Source organism: Pleuronectes platessa, chromosome 2 (genome assembly GCF_947347685.1).
Source record: "Pleuronectes platessa chromosome 2, fPlePla1.1, whole genome shotgun sequence".
Lineage (NCBI taxonomy): Eukaryota > Metazoa > Chordata > Actinopteri > Pleuronectiformes > Pleuronectidae > Pleuronectes > Pleuronectes platessa.
The window spans coordinates 8,050,569-8,077,107 of NC_070627.1; the positions used below are offsets into that span (position 1 = coordinate 8,050,569).

Below are 26,539 nucleotides of genomic sequence, written 5' to 3' on the forward strand. Positions count from 1 at the left end.
TGGCTTTTGGATTTTCCCTGTATTTGTTTCAGCAATAACACTTTTTCTTAACAGTAAATTTAAGTTATTTCGGCCTCAAACACAAAAAGGAACACAAATAATTGACAAAATATTAATTCAGCAAATCTTATTGTACAAATGCATTTCTTTTATTTTTTATTGTCTCAAAGTGTCAAGCAGACAAAGGCATTTACAGGTAGATATATTTATATATATATATATAATTCATCAAAGTGCCATGATTGAAGAGAAAGAAAAAGGCTGATAACTGTGAATAGATTTCTGTTTTTTTCAGGTCATGACGAGTCACACGCTCTTTGCGGGACGCGGCATCACCAGCTTCAGTCCAATATCAACAACAAAGGAAGGCATGTAGGAGAGGGGGATCCAGAGAAGCTTGGCATCCCAGCCTGCGCTGTATCTGGTGCGGGGGTGAGCCGCCGTCAGAGCGTGCTCCATGCAGCTGGTCACCTTAGTGAGGTCAGTGTCGCAGATAGCGTTCATGATTAGACGCTGGACCTTGATGACTGATGAGAGGAAGCACATAAACAGGACTAATCATTTATCTTCAGTGCACCATGTGCTTTGTACTCAGTGAGATGGGGGGGGGGGGGGGGGGGGGGGGTGAGAATAATACATTGATCAGGCATATTTAGGGACTAACATCTATGATTGTTTACAATTTGCTGCATTTATATTCACTGTAAGGGGACTTTGGTGCCTTGGCAGATTCATTTGTTGTGCTGAATGATAATCTAGGTCAATAAGAGGTGCTACAGTCCACTGAAATACTATCCGGTGGCCTGGTGTGTACTTACACTTGTCCAGGTACTTGTCTCCGTAGCTGGCTTGTACTTCGGGGCTGAGCTGGTTCCACAAGCGATGCAGCTCCCTCTCGAGAGGGTCGAGGCTCGTCACCGCCGTCTTGAAGAACCCCGGCTCGATGATGCACACATTGATTCCAAAGTAGTTTATATCTCTCCTGGGTACAGTAAAGGTCATGTAGATTGACATGTACGTATTTATGTCTCCATATTGTGTATTCTATAAATAAAAGACAAACAATTACCATGAAATGACAATTCATATATGATGGTATGATGGAAGTGGAAACAAATAACGGTTAATAATAAATTTACTCCTTCCATAAAGGTCAGTTAAAAGTCATTGATAAGAATAATGTTGGGGTCCCGGACTATGTTTAATGTTGTTTGGTAGTAAGGCTGTCAAAAATATCAATAATACACACATAATAGTTTGGCTTTTATAGCATTTGGTTTTGGTGCTATTTAGATTTCAACAATTAAATTTTCTTTTTTTCATTTCTATAACTTTTAACTCATGTGTGGTGGCCAGGTTGTGACACTATTACATTACTGAAAATGTTTACAGTGTGCACAGTGTGCAACTTCATGCACAATACAGAGTTTGCCTTGTATAACTTCTTCTCCTTATGATATGAATATACAGGAGGACATTGTAAAGGTCTGGAGAAGACACAAAACACTTTCACTTCAGAGTTGCAGTGAGCTTCCATCTGTGGATCGGGTCGTAACTCTCACCTGAGGCAGTCGGAGAAACACTCCACTGCAAACTTGGAGATGCAGTATCCTCCACCGTTAGCGGCCACTCTGCCCAGCACTGACGCTACATTCACGATGCGGCCACGAGCCTTTTTAATGAGGGGCAGGAAAGTCATGGTCATGCCGATCACTCCGTTCATGTTGACTTTCAAAATGCCGTGAAAATCCTCCACTTTCATCCACTCTGAAGGCCCCATTGGCAGAGAGCGTCCAGCATTGTTCACGATACCCCACAGGCCTACAAAGGGGAATGGAGGAGATAGAGGGGGAACATGATATTTTTGTTGAGTTGTGCCTTTAATTAAAAGTTATCTCTTATTTCTAAATCAAGCAAATCCTCTCTCACCCTTATCCCCAACCTCCTTCTTGGTGAACTCCATGGCTTTCTGGATGCTGTCCTGATTGCTCACATCCAGGAGGACAGTCTTCAGACAGGGGCCCGCCTGCCTCCTCAGATCATCAGCTCCCTTCTCCGTGAGACAGCCGGCCAGCACTCGGAAACCTTTGCGATCGAGCTTCTTACACAGCAGGTTTCCAAACCCGGTGTCACAGCCGCTCACAAACACGTACTTGTCCGTGATCTCCTCGATCTCCAGGTTGTCTCTGTACAGCCACACAAGAATCCACAGCACTGCAAAGGTGCTGCAGACGTACAACCAAGCATTCTCCCTGAAAGAGAGGAGAATTTATACTGATAAGATCATTGGATTTAGAAAATGTCAAAATATATTAAATGTGTTCAAAGTATGCCCAAAATGACCCGTTGGTATTTCTTACCCTAGAAGGTCATAGATGATCTGTGTATCCATGCTGCTTCCAGGACTAGAAGAGGGGTTTGGGTCACCTGGAGGACTGCTGAAAAAACAGGTTGAGCAAAAGTTACTGGGTAGCGACACGGCCAACTTCCAAATCTCCTTTCCAGGGACTTGAACAGAATGAGGAAATACTCATGAGAAAATTCCAGGCATTCCCATAATCAAATCCCTATTCGTTTTCATAGTAATATAGTTGTTTTGTTTTTAAGTATGTGGTCTGTTGATCCTTTTTGATAACTATGGAGAACAATGCATTGGTTCACTGAGGGCCTTAGGTAAGTGTAATACAGAACTGCCTTGGGCACATGAGAAATCTTTGGATAAGACTCTTATGGATGAAAGAGAGGCATCTGTGAGAGAACGAGAGCCGGGGCAGGGGGGGTGGGGGGTGCATTGTTTTGAAGCATAACTGTAAGGCCCGTGACTGAGCTGCCTAAGCTGCTCACTGCAGAAAACCAATTACTCTTCAGGCTTATTAATTAGAATAACAGAATAAAATACATACAGGGTTCAAAATAACCATTATATTCAAATTGGCTGCAGATTTAAATAAGGTTCTGTGTCCATGCTTCTGCTGTTCGGTTCAATAATTAATGACCATGTAAAATTACAGCTCAAGTCAAGAATATTCAATTTTGTTTTATAACATTAGGAAATACATATCTATAAAAACATATAAAATATGAAATAATAATAAACGATCACTTTACTTTGGTTAGATATAACAAACCTTAAATTGAAAAATTAATTACTCTTTGCTGAAAGCTACACCTTTAGATCCCACTATGATAAATTGTGACCATCACCATTATAGACCCATGTTATTAAAAGAAAAAACTATGTCACGACATACATGAAAGAAAAAATACTCATTGGTAATTCAGTAATAAAACAGATATTTATAAAAAAGTGTATTATCCTACCTTTTGTATTTTTCAAGAAGTGATGGAAGTGACCCGTCCTCTTCCCTTTCCCTTTCTGGTGTTTCTTCTGTCCCAACTCAGAGGCTGGTCAGAGGGAGGCTTTATCCCTCTGGTTTATCCCTTAAGACAAGTCCGCAATTGGTAATCCCCAATCCACAATGTGTGTGTGTGTGTGTGTGTTTAAGACTAAAAGTGTTTCGGACTTGCAGAGAGACTTTCCTGTACAATATGCAAACTTGGATATCAAAGAATTTATTGGACATATTCCAACTTCTCACAGAGCATTAACTACTTTCCAAAATCTCTCTCGAACAGTTGAGAAGAAATCTTGCCAAAACTTTCCGTGCCTGATTTGTCTCTGTGTGTAAATGCAGGCGTAACATACTTTATGTTTGTGATTATCCTACGTTCATTGAGGGGTTCAAAAACCCTCAATGAATATCGATACAAGAGGAGATGGGACCCAGCCCGGAGGAAGCCCGGGGCCCCCGTCTGGAGCTAGGCCCAGACGGAGGGCTCGATGGCGAGCGCCTGGTGGCCGGGTTTGCCACGGAGCCCGGTCGGGCACAGCCCGAACAAACTACGTGGCACCCCCCCTCTCTTCATCTCATTGGCCCACCACCTGTGGGAAGACCCGTTGGGGTCGGGTGCGCAGCCACATGGGTGGCAGCGAAGGTCAGGGGTCTCGACGGACCAGACCCGGGCGGCAGAAGCTGGCTCTGGGGACGTGGAACGTCACCTCGCTGTGGGGAAAGGAACCGGAGCTTGTGAGGGAGGTGGAGCGCTACCAGTTAGATCTGGTGGGGCTTACCTCCACGCACAGTCTCGGCTCTGGTACCGTACTCCTGGATAAGGGTTGGACTCTATTCTTCTCCGGAGTTGCCAAGGGCGTGAGGCGCCGGGCGGGTGTGGGGATACTCATAAATCCCCGGCTGAGCGCCGCGGTGTTGGAGTTTACCCCGGTAGACGAGAGGGTCGCCTCCCTGCGCCTAAGGGTTGTAGGGGGGAAAACTCTGACTGTTGTTTGTGCGTATGCACCAAACAGCAGCTCAGAGTACTCGGCCTTCTTGGAGACCCTGAATGGAGTCCTGCATGGGGCTCCAGTAGGGGACTCCGTAGTTCTGCTGGGTGACTTCAACGCCCACGTGGGCAACGATGGAGATACCTGGAGAGGCGTGGTGGGGAGGAACGGCCTCCCTGATCTGAACCCGAGCGGTCGTTTGTTATTGGACTTCTGTGCTAGTCATGGATTATCCATAACAAACACCATGTTCGAACATAAGGGTGCTCATAAGTGTACCTGGTACCAGAGTACCCTAGGCCGAAGATCAATGATCGATTTTGTGATCGTGTCATCTGATCTGAGGCCGCATGTTTTGGACACTCGGGTAAAGAGAGGGGCGGAACTGTCAACCGACCACCATCTGGTTGTGAGTTGGATCAGGGAATGGGGGAAATTTCCGGATAGACCTGGTAAGCCCAAACGAGTAGTGCGGGTGAACTGGGAACGTCTGGAGGAGGCCCCCGTCCTAGGTATCTTCAACTCACACCTCCGGCGGAGTTTTTCTGGCATTCCTGTGGAGGTTGGGGACATTGAGCCGGAGTGGGCGGTGTTCAAAGCCTCCATTGCTGAAGCTGCGGCGGCTAGCTGTGGCCTCAGGGTCTTAGGTTCCTCAAGGGGCGGTAACCCTCGGACACCGTGGTGGACACCGGTGGTCAGGGAAGCCGTCCGATTGAAGAAGGAGGCCTTCCGGGATATGATATCCTGGAGGACTCCTGACTCGGTTGCAGGGTACCGACAGGCCCGAAGGGCTGCAGCTGCTGCCGTGTCGGAGGCTAAGCAGCGGGTGTGGGAGAAGTTCGGAGAGGTCATGGAGAAGGACTTTCGGTCGGCACCAAAGTGTTTCTGGAAGACTATCCGGCACCTCAGGAGGGGGAAACGGGGAACCATCCAAGCTGTGTACAGTAAGGATGGGACTATGTTGACCTCAACTGAGGAGGTCGTCGGACGTTGGAAGGAACACTTTGAGGAACTCCTGAATCCGAATAACACGCCCTCTATGTTGGAGGCAGAGCTCGAGGTTGATGGTGTTTCGTCGTCAATTTCCCTGGTGGAGGTCACTGAGGTAGTCAAACATCTCCGCAGTGGCAAAGCCCCAGGGATTGATGAGATCCAGCCAGAAATGCTAAAGGCTCTGGGTGTTGAGGGGCTGTCATGGTTGACACGCCTATTCAACATCGCGTGGGAGTCGGGTACAGTGCCAAAGGAGTGGCAAACCGGGGTGGTGGTTCCCCTGTTCAAAAAGGGGGACCAGAGAGTGTGTACCAATTATCGGGGTATCACACTTCTCAGCCTCCCTGGTAAAGTCTACTCCAAGGTGCTGGAAAGGAGGGTTCGGCCGATCGTCGAACCTCAGATTGAAGAGGAACAATGCGGTTTTCGCCCCGGACGTGGAACTACGGACCAGCTCTTCACTCTCGCAAGGATCCTGGAGGGGGCCTGGGAGTATGCCCATCCGGTCCACTTGTGTTTTGTGGATCTGGAGAAGGCGTATGACCGGGTCCCCCGGGAGAAACTGTGGGAGGTGCTGCGGGAGTATGGGGTAAGGGGGTCTCTCCTCAGGGCCATCCAATCCCTGTACTCCCAAAGCGAGAGCTGTGTTCGGGTCCTCGGCAGCCAGTCAGTTTCGTTCTCAGTGGGTGCTGGTCTCCGCCAGGGCTGCGCCTTGTCACCAATCCTGTTTGTGATATACATGGACAGGATATCGAGGCGTAGTCGTGGTGGGGAGGGGTTGCAGTTCGGTGGTCTGAGGATCTCGTCACTACTTTTGCGGATGATGTGGTCCTCATTGGATCATCGGCTTGTGACCTTCAGCACTCACTGGATCGGCTGGCGGCCGAGTGTGAAGCGGCTGGGATGAGGATCAGCACCGCTAAATCTGAGGCCATGACTCTTAGCAGGAAACCGATGGATTGCTTACTCCGGGTAGGAAATGAGTCCTTAGCCCAAGTGAAGGAGTTTAAGTACCTCGGGGTCTTGTTCGTGAGTGAGGGTACTATGGAGCGTGAGATTGGCCGGAGAATCGGAGCAGCGGGGGCGGTATTGCGTTCGCTTTACCGCACCGTTGTAACGAAAAGAGAGCTGAGCCGCAAGGCAAAGCTCTCGATCTACCGGTCGATCTTCGTTCCTATCCTCACCTATGGTCATGAGGGCTGGGTGATGACCGAAAGGACGAGATCGCGGGTACAAGCGGCCGAGATGAGTTTTCTCAGAAAGGTGGCTGGCGTCTCCCTTAGAGATAGGGTGAGAAGCTCAGTCATCCGTGAGGGACTCGGATTAGAGCCGCTGCTCCTTTACTTAGAAAGGAGTCAGCTGAGGTGGTTCGGGCATCTGGTAAGGATGCCCACTGGGCGCCTCCCTTGGGAGGTGTTTCAGGCACGTCCAGTGGGGAGGAGACCTCGGGGAAGACCCAGGACTAGGTGGAGAGATTATATCTCAACACTGGCCTGGGAACGCCTCGGGATCCCCCCGTCAGAGCTGGTCAATGTGGCCCGGGAAAGGGAAGTCTGGGGCCCCCTGCTTGAGCTGCTCCCCCCGCGACCCGACCCCGGATAAGCGGATGACGATGAGATGAGATGAGATGATGAGATTATCCTACGTTGTGTATACCCTAAAAAATGTGTATAATCCCATTGGCTCATTGAATTCAGTGACCCAGTATATCAGTTTACAAGCCTGAACAATAAATGCTGTATACGATGTAAGAACTTACGGTTCAGAGTGTGGACTGTAAACATTGTACTGAACTGTGTATTGTAGCTAATCAATACATTAGGACAATAAAACCAAAGTGAAATAATGATTACATCTTCTACAAAACTGTAACTTGTTGCTTTAGATATTTTTACACTGAGATTATGAACAACAAGCCTTGTATATGACGACATATTTCTATAACATATGACGTGGTAAGGTCTATGTTTCCTGTTCTCTCTCCTGATACTGTGCAGTGAATTGAAAGTGTAATTAGTTACAGAACATGCAATTATGTAAATTGTTTTCATGATATAACTTTCTCGCACGTCACACATTCCTTGAATTGAATCAGCAGGGCAAGGTAAATATTTAACCAGTTATTGTGTTTATAGACTCACAAGTATGGTTGTTGCAAAGCTCTGTGCACAATAAAAATGACTAATGAAATTCATTTGTCACTCTGCTTTCACCTTCACTGCTGTAAGAGGCATAACTAAGCCATCAGCCCCAAAAAGAGCAAACAACTAAACAATTCTCACACTCACTGTCTTCTCCTCTGACCTCCCACAGTGTTTGTTTTTTAGTTAGCATTTAACTAAATGTGGTTCTGTTCATGTTGACAGGAGAATACCTTCCCGGCTTAAATTTGCCTTTTACAAATAAGGTTCTTTATGCAAACTTTTCTGTCCTTAAAAACTCTTTGTGAAGCCTCATGTATAAACACTTTTTGTGCTAAAGATTGAATCAATTTAGTTTTGTTTCAAAAGAAAAGAAACACCAACATCTTTCTCAACTTTTATTAAAAATAAAATGTGCGATCACCAAATGGTAACTAAATGTTAAGCAGTCATCAATATACACCGATGTAAAATAAATTAAAATAGACATACATTAGGTATCAGGAGATGCAACAAGGCCTTTCTTACTAAATGCTTTGCGGAGATACAACAGACTGTAGACTGTATATAAATATGGACGAAATGTCAGCTCTCCAAATTGTAGCCAAGTCCCCTTGATGGCCCCCTGGTGGCCGGATGCATGATAATAAACCCAACCTCCTCCATATGCAGTCATGTTAAGTAGTTCTCAACACACTGATGTATGTTCAAGTGCTCATGTTTTAAATAAGCTTGATTTTAAATTTTTCATTTGATGCTATAACAACAGGGTGAAAGGTCATGATTGACAGCTGACACTGAGTCATGATTGTTCAAGAGATCCATTCAATGATCTCTACTGAAGAGACTCAAGCTCCAAACGATTTTAAAAGCACAAGCATGTATCTGAGATATTTTAGCTCCACCTTTTTTTTTACAATTGGAGGAAGTGGAGACACGTCGTCCATCATTATTTACAGTCTATGCTCCACACAATGAAACAGTTGGCGATGCAGCGCCCCTTTAACCTTTTACTAAAAGAAAATACTAAGTTGTTACATGCAAAACCTTAACAATTCCATAATGTTCAAGTGTTTTCCACACAATTATTCATTTCCTGTTATTTGTCACAGATTCCAAATCTATTTCATTTTACTCTCTAATCTTTGAACTCCAGCCTCACTGTGTTGCTGCCCTGGTTTATACTGTAGCTCCCACTGAAGCAGTGATGCTCGGCACAAACTAATCCTCAGCATTAGCCCAATCAGAGAGAGTGCATACGAGCAGAGTCCCTGCTGCTGGCATCTCTGTGGCAGGGGTCAGGTGGATTTCTGTATCATCCCAGTGTTTCCCATGTAGTTTATGAGGAAGCAGACTGAAGCGGACCCTTGTGCACGTACTCCAGAGCTGTGGCAATGGTCCTCATGTCAATCTCAATACTGCGCGCCCAGTTCTCCACATCACCAATTTCCTGTTCAGAAGAAGAGGACAACGGTTGACACTTTTTTACATTTACCAGTCGAACACATCATCAGGAGCAGCAACAGACAAGTCTGTAACATCTACAAGCTTCAAATATATCAATGTGAAGATGACATGAGCTGGAAAAACAGCAGAGGAATCAACTCATTGATGAATTTTACCACCTGTCAAATCCACTCAGATCTCAGTGTCAAGGCCCTTTCATTAAAAATGTACCTGCTTTTAGTTAAGATGATAAAGCCTTGTATATAAAAAATGCTTATTTAACAAGGTGCACCAGGGGATCAGACAGTGAATATGGTTAAATCTGAAGTATGTGATTTTTTTAATAATAAAGCTGAATCAATGAATTCATTATAGCATGACCGGGTCATTCTTAATGTTGCTATATGATTTGTGGAATGTGGGAGTAGATATCCTTTAGACTAGAGAATCCAACTTGCACCTCAGGAGATGATTCGACTGCCAAACTTACATGCTTATAAAAAGCTATATTGTTACATATTGCAACAAATTACAACTAAGGCTTTACCTAATTTTGCTGCCCACCTTGACCAGGACTCCATGGCAGAAGAGCTATTGTATCTGAATGGGACCTTACCTTTTTAATAAAGTATACATAAGATGTTATATACTATATAAATAGATTCCTGAAAAGTTGTGTCCTACCTTAAGGGCCTGATTGAAGCCCTCCACCATACCGATCCACTGAGCAGTCTGTTTGGAGAACTGGCTCGCCTGCACTTGAAGAGTCTTCACCTCATGGTCCAGCTTACGTTGGTTTACATATGCCTGGGAAACCCTACAGTAAAACACAGAGGCAGTATAGTTCATATATTAACATATATAATTGTGTTATATATATATACTGTGGCATTTGAGATTGAAATGTATTAAATACGCTGGAGCCATTAATTTGTCCACTTATCCTCTTGTTATTCTGCAATATTCAAATAAGTTTTAATCTTTTCAAGTCACTAAAGGATTTTGGTCATAATCTTTTTCACAGAGGAGCGACACAACAATGGTCTCTGCGCTCGACTCTGGTTCTCTAAGCTGATTGTCTTGGTTTAATCACAACTTTCACAATCTCGAAGTACTATTTGTGGTGTTCTCATTCACTGGAATAATTTCATACTGCCAGAAATAGATTGCTTTATTTTATCGGTTCAGAAAGAGGTGATGGGGGCGGGGCAACCTGGATGGGTCAGCCTGACTGAAATCTGTAAAATAATTCTTTAGTACAAATCCAATGTACTTGGTTCAGAAGCTGGAGTGTAGTACTCAACCACTGCCAATGAATAACAAATGAAGTGATGGCTTCTGTTGTGTTGTGTCATGTTGGGCCAGCAAATGGGTACTGAGTAACTGAAGTGTTACTACATATCCCGTCCCAACATGACCATAACCTCATCCTCATCTTCATCACCACTAGCACTGGCTGTGTGTGAGGTACCACACAGCACTGTGGCCATGTGGTCTATTTGTGGTCTTAGGGTACAGGGCAGAATACAAACACTGAAAGTTAAATGAGATTTATTATGGACGATTGATTTGATTCCCACGCAAGAATCACAAGTGTAATGAAATGGATTATGATAAAAATGTTTTTTCTGAATATGAAGGGCAAAGTTGGCACATTGTTTTATTACGGCTCATAACTTGCTCATTTTGAATCTTATTTTGAGAGGTGACACAGATATTTAATTTCACTCTTGTTCATTGTGACCTCCACTGCCAACACGGTTTTACTGTAGAATTTGGAGAGAAATCAACTTTCATAGTACAGCTTGCTCGGGTCTTTCACAGCCCTCAGAGCACATGACCGCACCAACACAGCCGAGCATCCATCACAATGTCCCTACCCGACGTTGAGGTGGTCCACCATGGCCTCTGTCAGGCTGGTGGCTGCAGTAATGGCTTCACGTCTTCGTCTCTCTGTGCAGGGAAACAAAAAACAAGTCGTCAACGCAGACACAGAGGCGACCGAGAGCTTTGTTTTTAGCCTCGTTAGCATCGGAGCTAACATTAAGCAGCCTCTCACCCTGCTGCTCCTTCCGCTCATTCTGCTTGGCCTGGTGCTCCTTCAGCAGTCGAGACAACATCCTCAGCGGCCGTGGAGATGATCTCAGAACAGTTTACTATTGTACTGAACAGAATAACACGACATTTAAAACCCGAGACTGGGTCTGGATGCTAACAGCTGACCGATGTCACGAGACCGAGCGAGACGATGTCACACGTGGGCGTGTCCAGCAATCGTGGCGTGCGTGCGTCATCATCGGTGTAATGTCGTCATAGTTGTGTTATTTATCAAAACGACAAAACAGCGTTAGAATCAGACTAACAATACGAATTTAGTGAAACTGAGCGACATTTATTTTATTATTTTATTGTAAAAGTTTATCCTTTGGTGACGTAAGTATCAGTTCCAACGTCATACCGTTTGAGCCTTCAAAATAAAAGATGTGACCAAGTGACCATAATGCCCTTCAATCTTACTGACACTTTATAATACTAATACTTCCAATAATGCTGCTAATAATGCAAATAATCTATGAATAATAATATATAGTAATTCATCTACTGGTATATCTAACACTAAGACAAATACTGCTACTAAGAAAATATAAAATAATAATACATTTTATTTATATTGCACATTTCCAAACGCAGTCAAAGTGTCTAAAATATATAACTGAATAAAAACAACAGTTGTGTCTTACAAAATTACTAAATCTAGCTCTGTAATCGGTGATAACTCTATATAGCGATACGTTCATTATTAGCATTTCTGTTTTTTTTCGATGGTTATTATTGTTGTGACCTTAAACTATCTGTTATAAATGTGAGCAATAATGTCAGGAGATCAATAAATACTTCAAAGTTCATAGGTAATGTTCAGTTTAACACAGTAACACATAGTATTAAAGCATTGCATTCCTTTGTTTTGAAACGCTGCACCGGAAGAGCAGGTCCTGTGCTAGCTAACGGAACACGACTCCGCGCTGGTGATGGCAGGCGGCTCCCTGTCAACAGTCTAGTTATCGCCGAAACGAAACGTCTCCGTGTCTCCCGGTCGTCTTCTCACACCAGGTACGAGCTGTCACGTCGGCCACTGTCACGAGAAATGTACGATTTTCCTCCAGCGGACGACGGGAGCTAACGAGTTAGCGGGCTGCTGCTGCTGTTAGCATTAGTAACGTCACTTGATGCTAAGGCTCACGGTCGGCGAGCGAAGTTGCTCCAGCTGATGGAACTTCACACTTTCTTTGAAAAAAATCACACTTCAAAACATCCCCATTATCCTTATGGTGAATAATACCGACACAATATCGCGGTGGAACGTGGTGTTTGAAGTTGTCTTTACGACTAATCTCCTGCTGGCTAGCCCCGATGCTAACCCGCACAGCTACATGTTGTATGGGGCAGCTGGCTTCACGTTGCAGGTAGCAGCGAGGGGAACATGTCGTCTCTTCAACTTTATGTGGATTCTCTGAGTCTCTGTACAGAATCTGACTTCACCCTTGTCAACCCACCCGAGCCGCTCGCAGAACCGGAGCTAACCTGTGTACTTGTTCTGTTCCACAGAGGCAGGTTTAGTGAGGCTTACAAGTGGCCGAGTTACGGAAGGGATTTTCTGTTATGGAAGGTACTCGGTGGTGTCTTGACGTAGTTGGGACACAAATCACTGCTGGAGGTCGCAGTGTTTGTCTGAACGATAACATTTCACTTCTCCGTTTAGCAGACACGGCAACAGAGGTGTCGTATTCACAGCAAGTGATTCTAGAGCAAGATAAAGCCAGTGAATTAAGTCCTGCTGCCTTTTAGTGGGAAATATGTCAAAAATATGTGCAAAATAAGTTTGTTAAATTCATGCACGATAGCAAACTCAGCTGAAATATTATTGTGGATTCACAATTTAAGGCTGTAGAGGCACTAGTTCACTGTAAAGGCAAATACAGCCCTTTGTTTTTGTTGGATTTACTTCTTAATCCATATTTGCCATTGTATGTAAAGCCAGGCTATTATGGTTTACCTGAGCAGCCTACACGCCTGCTCACTCTTTAAATAGTTCACCTGCATGAAGTGTCCCATTGTTAACATTTACTCTCCTTGGTTGTAGTTGTCGCAGGTGCAGCCGAACAAGGCTGCAGTGATATGGATGAACCATGAAGTCCCAACTGCAAGTCACGGGTAAGTTGTTTTTATTGTAAGAGCTGTAAAATTGTGATAAAGTTGCAGTGGTGAGGGTCGTCCGATTTATGTTTTGTAAATCTGCAGGTTGCGGTTAGTGTTGGGGCAAAGGTAGATGTGTGGGCTGCATGCCAGTCCCAGATCAGTCACTAACAGTGGAGAGGGATGTGTGGGTGACTCTCTGGAGCTGTGCAGTGCAGGGGAGTGTCTTTGTCGGGCCTGTCTGAGTGCGTCACTGGGATGTGTAGCAACAATTATCATTATAACCTGCACCCACCTTTCATTCCGCTAGTGTGTTTGCTTTAGAGAGCGAATGATTTGTTGTTACTTTCTGTTGACAACGGTTTGTGTGTTAACAACAAGCAAATCAAAAGCAGCTACGGACATGATCTTTTGGACTGAATGTCAGACAAACTTTCTTGGCAGTTAATCATTGCCCTTTAATAGTCGCTGCCAAAGTTGGTTGCGATTTTGTATTAAAAAGCAGTTTCAGAGATATGTCACTGACTGTTGTTGTGTTCAGTGGGGGTCACAGGAAGTAGTGATTTGTATATACTTATACATAAATGGATTTAGCTGGTTGGAGGATCTTTTTAAAGCAACATATACAACAGTCCTTCACAGAATCCTAACTTCATAAAGAGTAAAAAGTTCAGTTTTAATACATGCTGCTGTTTTCTTTCTAGTGCTTTCAGCCAGGCTGAAGGAAAACAAAAAGAACTGGTTCGGCCCCAGTCCTTATGTTGAGGTAGCTGTGGACGGCCAGTCAAAGAAGACAGAGAAGGTCAACAACACGCACAGTCCCAAATGGAAGCAGGCTCTCACAGTGTAAGTTAGACTCTCGGCATTCTGATCAGAAGCAGTTCAACAAATGGCTCATAGACCATAATAGAAATGTTAATGGTTAATACAACATTTAAATTACCAATATCGGATATATGTCCATTAAAATAAAAATAATTATCTACACAGTTATAATTCTGCTTTGCAAGTAAAATATTGCACATAATTTATTAAGTGTTAAGTAAATCACTTCACTATCTTTATATCTTACATTTTGTCTGTTCCTACCTGTGATTGTTGAAATTGTTTTAATGGTTCCACTGAAAAGATATTCCATTGCAATGATAAAAAATTCAAATATAAAGAATAAGTTTTAGCCCTTTCCCTTGGACCTTCCTCAGATTGATTTCAACAAAGCTATTTGACAACGAGCAGTTGTGTAGTTCATCCTTAATCTGGTTCTCGGCTGCAAACCCATTTCATCTTCTCACTTTTCTACAGAATTGTGACTCCGGTCAGCAAACTGATCTTCCGTGTTTGGAGCCACCAGACACTGAAGGCTGATATCCTGCTGGGGATGGCCACACTGGAAATCCTTGAGTCCCTCAGGAGTAATGAAATGAAATGTGAGTTCACACTACTTTCTATTGGCTGTTCAAATTGTATCTTCATTTGTTTTCTTTCTGAAAGTCATTTAAATATATTTTAAACTTTTCACTAACATTTACACTTTTTGACACTCAACAACTAGGATCTTATTCTGCTCTCTGGACATATTGTGCTTTGTTTGTATTTACTAGAACGAGAAATATTGCTGAAGAAGTAGAGTATGGCATTATGAGTTCCAGGCTCCGGGGGAGGTTGATTCCCATAGAACATTATGAGATCATCAGGAAAGAGCTCCCACTGCAGGCTTATATATTTCAGGATGATAACAAGTTAGATCCCTTGTAATCTCACCTTCAATATTTGTTTTGTGCGTCCTTGTCTATCAGCAGCATGTTATATTTGACAGATTTTGTGCACATTTCGGACATGTAATATGTAAGAGTGCATATGAGCTGGTATTTGTTATGGGAATGCTTTATTGGGCTTTGGTAAGCGCAACAACCTTAACTGAGATAGAGGCCTCACCTAAGTTAATGACATCCTCTGTGCTCCGACTGTGTTTATAACTCACTAAAATGGCTCCCCTTGAGATCTGGTCAGCACCCACAAACATGTGACACAAGTCTTGTCCATATTGACCCCATTGCGTCATGTGATTTAAAGTGCTTTGAGCTGACAGATACTGCCATCTTTAAAGTCCCATACTCCCTGAGGGCCGAACATAGTGTCAGGAGGAAGTGCATGAATACATGGGACATTGTGTCTAGTTCAGTGCATCCCTAGAAAGTGTTTTTATTGCGTTTCTTCTGCTACTGAGTGATGAGTTCATGTGTTCAACATGTCGTCCCTATCCCAGTGTGCGAGGTGGTGCAGACACTGCAGCTCTACTCCGACAGGGACCCCAAGGATGTCGTAGGTGACCTGTCGGTCTGTCTGGACGGCATGCAGGTGGATGCTGAAACCTTGGCCCAAGCAGAGACAGAACATGGTAAGAAAACTCATACAGAGGTAAACACGAGGTCGACCACAGTTACAATCCAAAATCATTTAATTTATAAATCGACTGCAAGCTTTTTCCTTTTTCATTTGTAATCAGTTTCACAGTCATCAACTTCAGCTGAAATAAAAACTAAAACATTTTATTAATAATAAACTGTTGATCCTATTAAATGGGTGAATGTAAATCTTCTGAGTTTGATGGTGTGCTGTGTAGCTTTCTGTTCTGGCCATGGCTTCTATAGTTAGTGCTAGTTTTTCTAGTTATATGGCCATTTAGAAGACCTCTAGTCATGCAGTTTTTGCTTGTGCACACTGAACCTAAACAGAAGGCATGTTGCCATCCCAGTTTGTGAGTTTAGATGACATACTCATGCTATGTAATCAGAGGTGCGATATGTAGCATTGTTTGCATACATTTCAGTGGCTTTCTTTTTCAATGTCATTCCAGCTGCTGTTCAAAATGGAACTGCGAGACAAAATGGAGACACTGGAAACAGGTTTAATAGACTTTTACTTCTAGATCATACATGGTTGTTTGTGCATATCTTTGGTTTAGTGGTTTGGTAATAGAAAAGCATACGAGTCATGAATCTCATTTAACCTTTGGTTAAAAAACATACTCTGCCTTTAGATTGACATAAGTGGTAATAGTTGCATTTTGATCTCCAGGTCAAGCAGAGACACGTCCCCCTCCAGTGGCTCTGAGGACTGGGTAATAGTACCAAATGGTCAGGCTGTTAATGGAACTGCTTCTCCACCGCGGTCACCAGGGGGCTCCACTGGCTCGCGTCCTCCCCGACCAAACCGACCTCCTCCTCCAACGCCTCGCAGACCTGCAGCCTCACCAAGTAGGAAACGCATGAGATATCAAAGAGACATTAGGGACTTTCCAATTTATTGCCTCATTCATTTAACATTCTAGTTATACAACATAGCATTCTTTTCACTTTCTCACATACTCTGGATCATCTTTTGTATGCAGAAACAAATTGTGTAAATCCTGCAATCAGAGAAGAAACACATTAATTCATACACTTACTTGTTCTCTCCTCTGCCCTTGACCCTGCTCCTCTCCACAGCCTCTTCTAGCAGTTCCTCCCCCAGTGAGCTGAGTGAAGCCCCACCCTCGGATGGCTCCTCTCAGGTGTCTGCCAGTGTAGGTTCAGATCAGCAGGATGACTCGGGGGCAGCGACTGCAAGTTCCCCACCAACAGCATCTGGTCCCAAACCAGAGGCTACAGTGCCAGCTGCCGTGGCTGCTGCAACTCCAAGAGTCACACCCATCAGCAATGGTCCCTTGGCACCAGGGTAAAGAGACACTTGCTTGTTTTTCAGGATGAATGGATAGGGCTGTTCAATCAGTAGACACCCTTTATGGTTTTATGATTCTTGCGTATGTGGTAAAAGAGGTTAGTGGTTTTAGTTTGTTGTTGGGACCAGCAAATTATGGTTTATTGATCTGTGGGCCAGCATGGTTTAATGATCTGTCATCCTTTTCACACCATAACCACATCCAAGTGACAGAAGTAGCCACACCTTTAGGTATATGTCCCTCTCCCTTTCAGAGTTAGCAAGTTCTAAGTGACATTCACACTCCTCCATATTTGTTTGTGTTGAGTTGATGCAAATTCCCTGCCTGCATCTGTGTCAAGTCAAGAACATAAAGTCTTAACCAAATGATAAAAATAACACCTTAAATTGAGAGATTTGCAACACAATTAAATAAAAGGTAGAGCATGGTAGGAAATGTTAAGTCCTATTTTCCTGTTCAGTTAGAGACTATTTGTTTTTGCTCTTGGTTTCCTTTCTAAACCTGTTTATTTTCAATTTGGGTCTGTTTTGTTTTGTTTGGATTCGTGGAGGTGGGAGCAAAGGGTGGACCAAAACGGTCGAATGTACTATGTGGATCACATTGAGAAGAGGACAACCTGGGAGAGACCTGACCCTCTGCCTTCAGGGTACAACCTATCTTTCATACCATCAATACTAATGTGAATGTTGCTGTTTAAGTGTGTAGACATATTACAATGAAAAAATCTACAGACATTTTTAACATTTCTTAACATTAGAATTAGTGTCTGTGATGTAGTCGCAGTTCTTGAACAGAATGTATTTCTGTATCAGGTTGGTGCATTTGGTCAACATTCTCAGCTCTGACTTCTTTTTGTTCTCCTTTTCCTGTAGGTGGGAGCGCAGGGTGGACCCGATGGGTAGAGTGTACTACGTCGACCACATAACCAGAACCACAACGTGGCAACGTCCCACACAGGAGTCAGTGCGTAACTATGAGGAGTGGCAGAACCAGCGCAGCCAGCTGCAGGGAGCCATGCAGCAGTTTAACCAGAGGTTCATTTATGGGGTGAGAACAGTCACAATCTTAATCAAACACGGTATGAGGATTTGAAACATTTGTTCACGTTTTTTTCATTAAGAAGATTCTGTGATTATTTGAGAATTTAGTTTTATCCACACAGATTTACAACCATTACAAAGAGTGTGGTTATCCACCACATATCCTCTCGGGGTCCTATTAAAATAACACTACGGCCATACAAATTGGTAAATGCAGTTGCTTCGTTTCGTCCTAATCAACATGTGTCACATTTTCTTTCTTGTTCAGCTCCAAGAGCAGTTGGCAAATACAGCCAATAAAGAGTTTGACCCACTGGGACCTCTGCCACACGGTTGGGGTAAATATCACTGAGTATTACACATTTAGGTGTTGTCACTGAAATGTAACAAAGGATGTTTTAGTAGATATGTTTTAAAGTAAATGAATACTGAAGAAAATATGTTACTTTTTCATGTCAGAAAAGAGAACGGACACCAATGGCAGAGTGTATTTTGTTCATCATACAACTCGGATGACACAGTGGGAGGATCCCAGGAGGCAAGGGTGAGCGTGTGTGTTTTTAATGTGTGTGTGTGTGTGCATCTTGACAATGACACACTGATGAAAAATGATTCTACCGTTTAAGTGTTATGTAATATTTCCAATAAGGATAAATACCTAAACTGCACTTTTGCCTCATTGCCTGTGAGAGGCGCTAATCTGTCACCAACTCGGCGTCTGTGTTCATGATGCAGCTCAGAGAAGAGAATCTGTTTTAACTGGTCCAGTGTTCTAAGTGACAGATATTGCATCTACTCTACTCAGTTATTTTTTTTTTCGACCATGAGAATTTGGCCAAATGAGAATATAGCAAGCAACCAGATGAATGGGAGACTAAAGACCTGTTAACAATGTCCAGTAGTTGGGCACAAACACGTTCAAGTAATTTAGCAGTTATGAAGATACACAATGTTGAAGGTTGAAGATGACAACAAGCGTTTTCTAAAAAAATTACTGCTGTTAATCATCGTGTTAATTTCTCTAAACTGTTCCTACAATGAATCATTAATAAACTGCTATAAAGGAGGAAGTTAATGGTGCAAAAAGTAAGGAGCCTCTGACTAAACACTGTTTACTTTACCAGACAATGAGTGCTACGTTATAGAAAGTAATGCTTGCTTTTAAATATCTTAAGGGCATCTTTTTTAAATCTTTCTTAGTTTATATTCATTCAAATAAGGTGTAAATCTGAGGATTATATTTTCTGGATTCTGTTTTCAAATGGAAATTTAGGTATTAGTAAAAGATTTTAAATTATATTGAATAAAATATATATTGAAAAAACCCCAAGGTATTTGTTTTAAGGAACAGATAATATTGTATATATAGCAAACTATTATTCCAATGTGAAGATATTTTTGGTCTTACTAACTTGTGTAGTATTTGTCTTGTTTACTAGGACACTTTCATTTGTATTCATTTCCCAAAGGGTCACTTGTAATGTCACACAGTTGGTTTTATGTTTATTCCATCTTGTATTGTTCAGGCTGCTGAATGATAAACCTCTGCCAGAGGCTTGGGAGATGAGGTTCACTGTGGATGGCATTCCGTACTTTGTGGATCACAACAGACGAACCACAACCTACATTGATCCTCGTACGGGGAAATCTTCACTGTAAGTTATCTGGTGTAAACTGTCTCACAGCTGTTTTCTCTGTGTATCTTTATATAAATAAGCTTAAGTCCTATAGTCATTAAAATTATGTAATTGAGATATTCACCATGGTCTGCATTACACAGGGTAAATAATTAAACAAGAGTAGATAAAGATTTGTATTAGTTCATGTTTAAATGCATTTAAATTCGATTAGTGTTATGTCAGCTGATCCTCATGATGATCATTTGTGGTCAGTGTAAACCTGAAAAAGTCTTAGCAGAGGCCTCTGTGCATCAACCCCTGTTTTTCTGATGAGTTTCCCTCTGATCTTTTCCACAGTGAGAATGGGCCACAGATAACCTATGTCAGGGACTTTAAAGCCAAAGTGCAATACTTCAGGTTCTGGTGTCAGGTACGTGCAACACTGCTGCTTACATCCTTCATCTCTCATGATAAAGTTGTTGGTTCTGAAAATAACTTTAAACAACTTACATAAGTTGAAAATGTTGAAAACGTACCTTAGTAGAATAGCTTTAAATCTTTCTGATGATATGCTAACTTCAGTAAGGAGAATGGTGCCTCTTTCATATCCACCTTGCACCCTGAATGACTGTTGTTGTGATACATAACTGCAAATGCTGAGCTGTTGATCAGTTTAAAAAAGACTAGAAGTTACTAGAAACTAGTTTGCTGCAGAGGTAGCTGTTGCTCAGCAAAATGTACACTGTTGTTTACTATAATTTATATGTATCGATATGATGTATACTATTTATCCCCTAGTTCTTGAATATGAGATAAGTTAATGTACCTAACCAGTTTGCTGGTTCACAAAGTCTACACGTTATCTAAAATGTAAGTATTTATATATATTTCATGTTTTCATTCCCTTTTAGCAAATGTCAATGGCTCAGCACATCAAGATTACCGTCAGCAGGAAAACCTTGTTTGAGGATTCCTTTCAACAGGTGATGATCTGAACAAACCGTCCCCTACCTCTGTTTTCCTGTTTCACATCACTTTCCTGTCAGCTCCTGGTGTGGAACTGTTTAAATCCTCTCTCTGCTTTCACAGATCATGAGCTTCCACCCTCAAGATCTGAGGCGGAGACTCTGGATCATTTTCCCCGGAGAGGAGGGCTTGGACTATGGTGGTGTGGCGAGGTGAGTTCCACTGAATTTTGTCTTGAGTTCCATTTGATGGTGTGACTCATTAGGTGTGTTTTGTCATCATGTGTGACTTCTTAGGAAGCCACCCTTACCTCACAAAACATTAAAGCTGTTGTAATCGCAGCGTAACATCTTGTGATGGTATCTATCATGATCTGCAAGATTTTCAAACCACCTCACCCAAACTTCTTTTCTTCCTCTGCGGTTCTATCTTTTTCAGGGAATGGTTTTTCTTGCTGTCTCATGAGGTTCTGAACCCCATGTACTGTTTGTTTGAGTATGCCGGCAAGGACAACTACTGTCTGCAGATCAACCCGGCCTCTTACATCAACCCTGATCACCTGAAGTACTTCAAGTTCATAGGACGCTTCATTGCCATGGTAAATGCACTATTAGGCAATATACTCCCGAGTGCACGTCAATATTTAGTCACAAGGTGATAATGACATGATTGATCTTTCCAATGAAAAACATCTCATCACTCATTTGTTTTCCTTTTTAAGGCCTTGTTCCACGGCAAGTTCATCGACACAGGCTTCTCTCTGCCCTTCTACAAGCGCATCCTGAACAAAGCCCTTGCTCTCAAAGATCTCGAGTCCATAGATCCAGAGTTTTACAACTCCCTCATATGGATCAAGTAGGTCTGGGGAAGCAAACTGTAATGTGCAAGTTAGTGGAGGGGGTAGCGTAAGGCCATGTGCATAATGGTTGGACATAAGTTCAGGCCAAACTGGCTCGTTGGTGATCTGCTGTGATGTAGGCTACTTTATACCTTATATTAAATGTACAGATCAAGATATATTCCATTTTTAACTTGCTAATACTGATGACGTCTCTCTGGCCTGCAGGGATAATAACATAGAGGAGTGTGCTCTGGAGATGTTCTTCTCAGTCGACAAGGAGATCCTGGGTGAGGTGACCACACATGAGCTGAAACCAGATGGAGGAAACATCCAAGTAACAGAAGAAAACAAGGAGGAATATATCAGGTACGGCTGCGTCCTTCTGCTCTCACCCACCATCTGTCTCCTTCCTGCTCGGTTACATTCACTCTTTCTAGTGCAGTCACAGTTCTTCTTCGCTCTGTGTGAGTTTATTGTGTTAATCTTCATATCTTTGTCTTCAGGTTGGTGGCAGAGTGGCGGCTGTCCAGAGGTGTGGAGGAGCAGACTCAGGCGTTCTTTGAGGGCTTCAATGAAGTCCTGCCCCAGCAATATCTTCAGTACTTTGATGCTAAAGAGTTGGAGGTACTATTCTATCCAACCTTTATTAAAACTGGAAAGTATTTGGGCTACTTGGGTCCTTTGAAAAAAACACTTTAATACAATAAAGACGTTGCTTCCCTCTTGCCTGTAGGTGATGCTGTGTGGAATGCAGGAGATCGACCTGGTGGACTGGCAGCGAAGCACAATCTACAGGCACTATGCCCGAAGCAGCAAGCAGATCCTCTGGTTCTGGCAGGTTGGTACAGACTTTATGTCCTGTTGCACAGACTCACACTGGAATGTTCAAATCAAACTGTAAGATCCATTTCTGATACAGATTCATCCCTTCTCATAATAGTAGTTTGGGGATTTCGTAACAGCCATGACTAAAACATTGACTGTCAATCTCCAGTGACTCCACAAATGTACAAATATTTGGATTAAAAATAAAGAAAGAACATGATTGAGTATTATAGATTATTTTTTTTAATTAATGTGTCATCGTGAATTTATTAAGTGCTACAAACATCGAATAATCTGTTGACAGTTTGTGAAGGAGATGGACAATGAGAAGAGGATGAGACTGCTGCAGTTTGTCACAGGAACCTGCCGCCTTCCTGTTGGTGGCTTCTCTGACCTGCTGGGTAACCAAAATACAAACACACACACACACACTTACAGACACACACACAGATTGTACAGTATGTTATTTAATTGTCTTTATGATTATTAATTTATACAGGAAGCAACGGTCCCCAAAAGTTCTGCATTGAGAAAGTGGGCAAAGACAACTGGCTTCCACGAAGCCACACATGGTAAGACCTGCGCCTGCTGCCACACACGTCCTTCTACTTCTCGTGTTGGGTGAAACACCTGATCCAAACAGACCTGATGACCAAACCCTCTGAGTCATTTCTCATTCAACTCACTCTCAAGCCCTCCTTTGTTGTTGATCTTTAATTAGGTATTTGAAGTTGTAGCATGTAAGAATGCAGTTTTTCAATCCCAATTTAGAACAGTTACAGTGTTTGGTTAGTGAATGTCTTTATGAAGCATCATACATAATTAATGCAGCAATTTCAGCAGGTTTAGTAACCAGGTAATTTTATTGTGACAACATTAAACGGGGAGAAAGGTCGAAGCCTTTTTGATCATCAGATAATGTTTGTTTAAACCAATTATAAGGGTAATAAACTTTATGTGAAGTATGATCTTTGTTTAAAAATGTTAATAAAACTCAACATGGCATTTATTTATATTGATTATCATTACATTGTTTTTGTTTTATGATTAGAGGTTACACCTTGATTCAAAGATAAGGTTTCTCTCTCATTTCTCCATGTAGCTTTAATCGTCTGGACCTCCCTCCTTATAAGAGCTACGAGCAGATGAAGGAGAAACTCATGTTCGCCATAGAAGAGACTGAAGGCTTTGGACAGGAGTGATGCAATAAGAGCAGGAGCTGCAGGAAGGGCGGGAGGAGCAGAGGGTCTGGAGGAGCCATTTCAGACGAGAGCACTCTCCAACAGATATCGCCTGCAGCCAGGAGCTGCTGATAACTGGTAGATGGATGTAACAAGTTTTTTATTTACATCCACATTGCCACATGCAGCCACAGCTGATTCTGAGCTGTTCGGTGAGACAGTTTCACTTGAGTTTGCATCACACATGACCTAAAGTGAATCCTTCTCACCCTGTTTCACTTCTCACGCATCAGTTGCTCCCTAATCCAGAGGATCTTACTCATCCCTGTTCAGCCCATCATCAGGCGGTGGAAGAGAAGAGACGCCTTTCTCGCTCTGTCGTGTCTGCACTCGCTGCGCATTACGCAAGTGCAGTTTCTACATGTGCTACCCGTGAATCTCTGCAGTAGTCACTTCTTAGCAGCCGCCTTTTCGGGGTCTATGCAGAACAAAACATTTCAGAGCAAAGAACCATACTTGTGTGTTTTGACTTGAAAATAAAAAGCTTCATATCTCAAAGCGACGTAAAAGGCACATATATGGTTTTGGATCTGTCAGACTCTGGTTTTAATTTTTCCTTTTTCAAAGGATGGACGGATGATTTTGCTCCACGTGATTGGACTGACCCATAGCACATGTGAAATTTATTTTAACATCTTTTATAATTATAATCATGCTATCTGTAAGAATTATTTTACAGGTTTAATTTGTTAACTTAATGATAATGAGATCAAACTTTGAACGTAGCTGAGCAGTAAGACCTTTGTGATTGTTCTTAAAGGTTGTATTTTAATGTGCAATAGTTTTGTAGAAAACGTTTGCCAGTTATAGAGCCAAAAAGTGATTTGTTTCATCATTTTAATAACAATATTGAAATATAATTCCCAATATGAAATATGGTGAAACTACTACGGATGCGATTTGCTTCTATGAACTTTGCCTTCCCTGAATCTGTGCTGTGTTATTACATCAGCCTGTTTGACCATAATAGAAACTCCCTTTATGAGTGCGGGAGTCTCTGGATAGTTCCGAGCTGGTACTGATGATGTGGGAGCGTTAGGACAAATAAATAACGACATGCACCCACGGAATGGTAGCCAGGTCTCTGGTAGTTATCCTGAACTAAGCATCATCATAGATCACTGATTCAGACACAGAAACTTGCACTCCTGAAGGGACTAAAGCAGTTTTTGTAAATATCCTTGCATAAAGTTGACACAAGCAGCGGACCCCCTTGAGTTGCAGGCTTAAACTGATCAGTAGGATTTGAATTAATATAATAGTTATAATCCCTAGTTTTATAGGGTGTGCGGTATTAAGATTTGTACAGAGATAGATCATTTTATGTGTCTTTTTTCCCCCAAAATTGCTCCACTAATGTCAAACCACAAAGTTTTCTTTTAGTTTCAGGAGTTTGATTTTGATTGAACATCTATGGAATCGATCAACCAAAGGTTTTTTTCCCCCCATTCATTTTATGTGAACCATTTGACTTGTAAGTCATCGAGTTATTTACATCCTCTGAATTATAACATATTTAATATTGGTTGTATTTTACCCACTAAGTTTCTGTTATTTTTTTAAATACTGATTTGCTCTTTTAAGGCACTTTTAAAATAATCAGGTGTTCAAATTTCTTGACCTGCTTCATCACTGTGGATTTGAAAGATTTTCTTACGGGCCTATCACGATATTAACTTGTGTCCCTACTGTGTATTCATAGGTCTTGTTGGGTAATATGAACGGAGCCAAATTAATGAATTGTAATGTGATATTTTTTTAAACGCTAGTAAACCGCTCTGTATTGTGTATAGGTGGCGTGGTGCATCCTTACATGACGACATTTCTATATGTATCCCACATCTCTGAAAATTCACTGATACAATTTTAATTTCAGCAGCTTCCCTTCAGTTTCCAGCTAAATGCAAAAGGATTTTTTTTTTTTTTTTCCTACCATTTCTTTTCATGAGGCTGATAGAAAATATGCTGGTTGTTCTTATACTGATTAAATCTCTCCCATCATTGAACTGGCAGGTGTTCTGACCCTCAGGAAAAAACAGTTTCGGCTTAAAAGTAAATCGCGTCAGATGAGTCACATCAAACCGCCTGATTCGTTCACTGGCGGCGTTTCAATATTCAAACACACCTACAAACTCCGTATGTGGCTACCAGGGTCCCGGCTTATAACGAGATTATTATCTTTAAAAAGAATCTGTAATTAAAAATGTTGAACCTGTTGACAGATTCCAACTAGTGACGTAGCACCTTGACTTTCAAAACTGGCTGAATTAACCACTTCACTGTTTTAATCACTGCTGTGTTTCCCACCATTTGGCAGTTAAATGTATAGAAATATGCAAAATGGTGTTTTTAGTTGTGACGATTACATTGTAAATCATGTTGATAGTTTTTCTTTTCTTTCGAAGCTGAAGCTTTGTTTTGATAAGTGAAGGTCAGTGGTGGAATACTATTTATTTGGAGAATGGGTTTCATGTGACAATGAACTGGATTGATTGAGGAAAAAAACTGTAATAAAATGATATTAACACTGGGCTCCTGTAGGTGACTTGTCCTGTGTACTAATTATGTTAAATTTTGCCACCTTAGTTGACTTTATTACATGCAATTTAAATACTATTGTTTGAATATTTCGTCTAAATAAACACAAGGCAACAGCTTTTTTTCAAATTGTTCTCTTGCAACATGAATAAAATAAGCTTTCCCACCATTTGGAAAAAGGAAATGACAACAATACTCTGCACTTGCCTGTTGGTCTCCATGAAAGAATGAATACAACTTCATGTATAAATCCTTAATTACTCCACTTGTACTGGGATTTACATCAGCCGCTCCAGTCGGGACCACCAGAAATGATCATCAAAGCAAAAACTCTTCCTAAGACATAAACCATCTCTTCCTCCCATTCTATTCATATAGAATATTTTCACTCTGATAACTTTCCCAAAGTGAACTCAAAGATGACTGTATGCTTAATAAATATTTTTTAATTATGACTTGTGATTTCTAATGATATTGTGTTGAAATATTCAGGGCACTGATAATAACTTAATTTGTTTAGCACTTATCTAAACAAAGTAATTTGACAAATACATGGCATTAAAAAACAAATGAATAAAAAAGAAAGGGTAAGCAGATGTTAGGGAATTATTGACTGTTGATATTGATTGTAT

At 42.0% G+C, this 26,539-nt stretch overlaps 3 protein-coding genes across 3 annotated transcripts; 1 reads left to right on the forward strand and 2 right to left on the reverse strand.

Annotated features, from left to right (window-relative positions):
- Positions 1-191: 191 nt before the first annotated feature.
- On the reverse strand, positions 192-7,723 carry rdh5 (retinol dehydrogenase 5 (11-cis/9-cis)). Its single transcript, XM_053441590.1, has 7 exons — positions 7,477-7,723; positions 3,322-3,441; positions 2,361-2,438; positions 1,930-2,252; positions 1,563-1,821; positions 819-982; positions 192-527 (listed from the first exon to the last, which is right to left on the reverse strand). Exons 3-7 carry the CDS (start codon positions 2,390-2,392, stop codon positions 307-309), a joined length of 999 nt encoding a protein of 332 aa, XP_053297565.1. The 5' UTR covers positions 2,393-2,438; positions 3,322-3,441; positions 7,477-7,723; the 3' UTR covers positions 192-306.
- A 137-nt stretch (positions 7,724-7,860) lies between these two features.
- On the reverse strand, positions 7,861-11,188 carry bloc1s1 (biogenesis of lysosomal organelles complex-1, subunit 1). Its single transcript, XM_053441603.1, has 4 exons — positions 10,982-11,188; positions 10,803-10,875; positions 9,607-9,739; positions 7,861-8,926 (listed from the first exon to the last, which is right to left on the reverse strand). Exons 1-4 carry the CDS (start codon positions 11,040-11,042, stop codon positions 8,816-8,818), a joined length of 378 nt encoding a protein of 125 aa, XP_053297578.1. The 5' UTR covers positions 11,043-11,188; the 3' UTR covers positions 7,861-8,815.
- Positions 11,189-11,894: 706 nt separating this feature from the next.
- On the forward strand, positions 11,895-25,909 carry itcha (itchy E3 ubiquitin protein ligase a). Its single transcript, XM_053431479.1, has 24 exons — positions 11,895-12,033; positions 13,064-13,134; positions 13,821-13,962; positions 14,419-14,543; positions 15,383-15,514; positions 15,974-16,022; positions 16,195-16,373; positions 16,605-16,833; positions 17,388-17,483; positions 17,710-17,884; positions 18,146-18,215; positions 18,337-18,421; positions 19,404-19,532; positions 19,854-19,926; positions 20,408-20,479; positions 20,586-20,674; positions 20,901-21,060; positions 21,184-21,317; positions 21,529-21,669; positions 21,807-21,927; positions 22,037-22,141; positions 22,433-22,529; positions 22,628-22,700; positions 23,231-25,909. The coding sequence occupies exons 2-24, from the start codon at positions 13,110-13,112 to the stop codon at positions 23,328-23,330; spliced, it is 2,601 nt and encodes an 866-aa protein (XP_053287454.1). The 5' UTR covers positions 11,895-12,033; positions 13,064-13,109; the 3' UTR covers positions 23,331-25,909.
- Positions 25,910-26,539: the final 630 nt, after the last annotated feature.